At 43.0% G+C, this 2,536-nt stretch overlaps 1 protein-coding gene across 1 annotated transcript; it reads right to left on the reverse strand.

Annotated features, from left to right (window-relative positions):
- Positions 1-1,165: 1,165 nt before the first annotated feature.
- On the reverse strand, positions 1,166-2,125 carry PRPS1L1 (phosphoribosyl pyrophosphate synthetase 1 like 1). Its single transcript, XM_058568802.1, has one exon. The coding sequence runs from the start codon at positions 2,123-2,125 to the stop codon at positions 1,169-1,171; it is 957 nt and encodes a 318-aa protein (XP_058424785.1). The 3' UTR covers positions 1,166-1,168.
- Positions 2,126-2,536: the final 411 nt, after the last annotated feature.

Here is a 2,536-nt window from a genome sequence, read left to right on the forward strand (position 1 = left end):
CTTGTTTATGTTCTACTTTTTAGAAACTTTTAGGGCCTGTCTGCATTTTCTCGGAGAGCAGAAATTTCATGTTATATCTAGATATAGACCTTTTTTTTTTCCACACACATGCAGACATTTTATTGTTTTCTCTTATAAAAGATAATAGCATCAATTTTTAAATATAAATCTGAAGTCATCTGAGAGGCCAACCAAATACAAGCAAAGGAGATTAAAATTAAATGCTTAATCAAAAGGCACTACTAGACCACCTAAAATCTACTACCATAGTGGTAGTCAGCTAAGATTAAGCTACAGCAAATACATCTAATGCAAATGTTGGAGATTACATAGCAGGGAATGGATTTGCTTTTCAGAAGACTGGTACACTGATTATTTGGATCCAACAGGATATTTGGCCAGGAAAAGGTCAAGATGATTGGAGGTAAAGCTAAATCAAAAGGAACAGGTATAACGGAGAATCCAAGATACATAGTCTCCAAACAGATGGTGATAGATTCCTCTTCTTCCTCTCAAGAAGCATTTGCTGCACTTTGCAGCCTCCTCTCTTGATCCTACCCAACAGCTGTTCAAGCTGAAAGCTTTTCTCCTGCATTGCATGGTGCTCAGCAAACAGGTGATCTAGATTTGGGGTTGCCCAGGGCTCCTAATGCAATTTAGCATAGATCTTGAATAACTTGTGACAAATAGGGAGGGAAGGGGGTGCAGAAGACAGGGAATAGGAGAGGGTAGGGGATGGGGAGGTGGAGGGGTGGTGATGGTGACGGTGGATTGGGTTGGCTGCATTGCTAGTTGCTCTGAACAAAGTAAACCCTGAAGCATTCACAGGTAAAGCTTCCCCAGTCACTTTCATACAGCTCTACACAACACCCTCAAAGTGTGAAATCAGCAGCTGAACTATAGTTAAAACTGCAAAGCTCACAAAATCATCAAAGAAGCCAGAATGTGACAACCCAGATAGGAAATCCCAGCAATTATTCTCAATCTGTCTTTCCCCAATTTAAGATAAACTGTAATGCACCTGATGTGGAATGTAGAAAGCCACACTGGAGCAAGATGGGTTTTCTGCTGAGTTTTTTATCAAATACCAAAGGAAAACAACGGGCAGGGTATATTTTCATTTTTATTATATTTTATCTTAAAGTAGAATAACCCCAAAGTTATTCTATTATAAAGGGACATGGCTGAATAGGTAGGAAACAGATTCCCCATTGTGAGTTCTCCTGATGGCTTCTGCAAGGATCATGGCGATGCCAATCACCTGTATTTTGGAGCAATGCTTCATCTTCTCCTCCTGAGGTATGGTATTGGTGACTACTACTGCTTCAAAGCATGCATTGTTGATGCGAGTAATGGCTGGGCCAGAGAAGATTCCATGAGTCAAGATGGCATAAATTCTGGTGGCTCCAGCTGAGAGAAGTTTGTCAGCTGCATGGCAAATTGTACCACAAGTGTCAGCTATGTTATCCACAAGGATAGCCACACGATCCTTCACATCTCCCACCAGCACCATGCGGTCCACTTCATTGGCTTTCTTCCTCTCTTCGTGAATCAAGGCAAAGTCCACATTCAACGTGTCTGCAATGGAGGTCACTCGCTTAGCTCCACCAGCGTCTGGAGAGACAACAACACAGTTCCTCCACTCAGAGATATTCTCCCTTATCCACTTCAGGACAGCTGGCTCTGCACACAAATTATCTACTGGGATATCAAAAAAGCCTTGAATTTGAGAAGCATGTAGGTCCATGGTGACGATATGATCTGCGCCTGCTATAGTCAGCATATTTGCAACAAGCTTGGCAGAGATTGGGGCCTGGCTCTCATCCCTCTTATCCTGCCGGGCGTAAGGGAAGCATGGGATGACTGCGGTAACCCGGCTGGCTGAAGCAGTCTTGCAGGCATTAATCATGATCAGAAGCTCCATTAGATTGTCGTTGATTTCGCCACAACCACTCTGCACGATGTAGACATCCTCTCCACGCACACTCTCGCCAATTTCCACGTAGGTCTCCTGGTTGCTGAATTTCTTGGTCACGACCTTGCTTAGCTCCAGGCCCAGGCGGTCGGCAATTTTCTGGGATAAGTCCTGGTGCGAGCTGCCGCTGAAGATTTTGATATTTGGCATTTTGGTCAACTACCCTAGGCACTCTTCGTCCAGCGATCACCAATGCCACTGAGATTGGAACGAAAGTCAGACCAGGGACTCTAACTAACGGCTTCCGGTTGTTAGTCGGCTGTTGAGGCCCCTTCTGGCCGCGTGCTGCTCTCAATTGCCCGTGGGTCTTTTAGAAAATTCCTACTTGGTACCTACTTCACACTTTTAAACTAAACAATCATGTCTTTCTTCAGTTTATGGATTGTTTTTCTTTTTATCTGTGCCTGTATTAGTTTCCTAGGGATGATTAAACAAATTCGAATATGTAAAAAGTATAAGACTTCTACAAGGCAAAAGACACATAAGTTTAAAAGGAAAGTTACAGACTGGAGAAAGTGTCTAAAATATATTTTAGACAGAGTTTTTCCAATTGAGTGGGAA

This window comes from Diceros bicornis, chromosome 3 (assembly GCF_020826845.1).
Source record: "Diceros bicornis minor isolate mBicDic1 chromosome 3, mDicBic1.mat.cur, whole genome shotgun sequence".
In the NCBI taxonomy this organism is placed as follows: domain Eukaryota; kingdom Metazoa; phylum Chordata; class Mammalia; order Perissodactyla; family Rhinocerotidae; genus Diceros; species Diceros bicornis.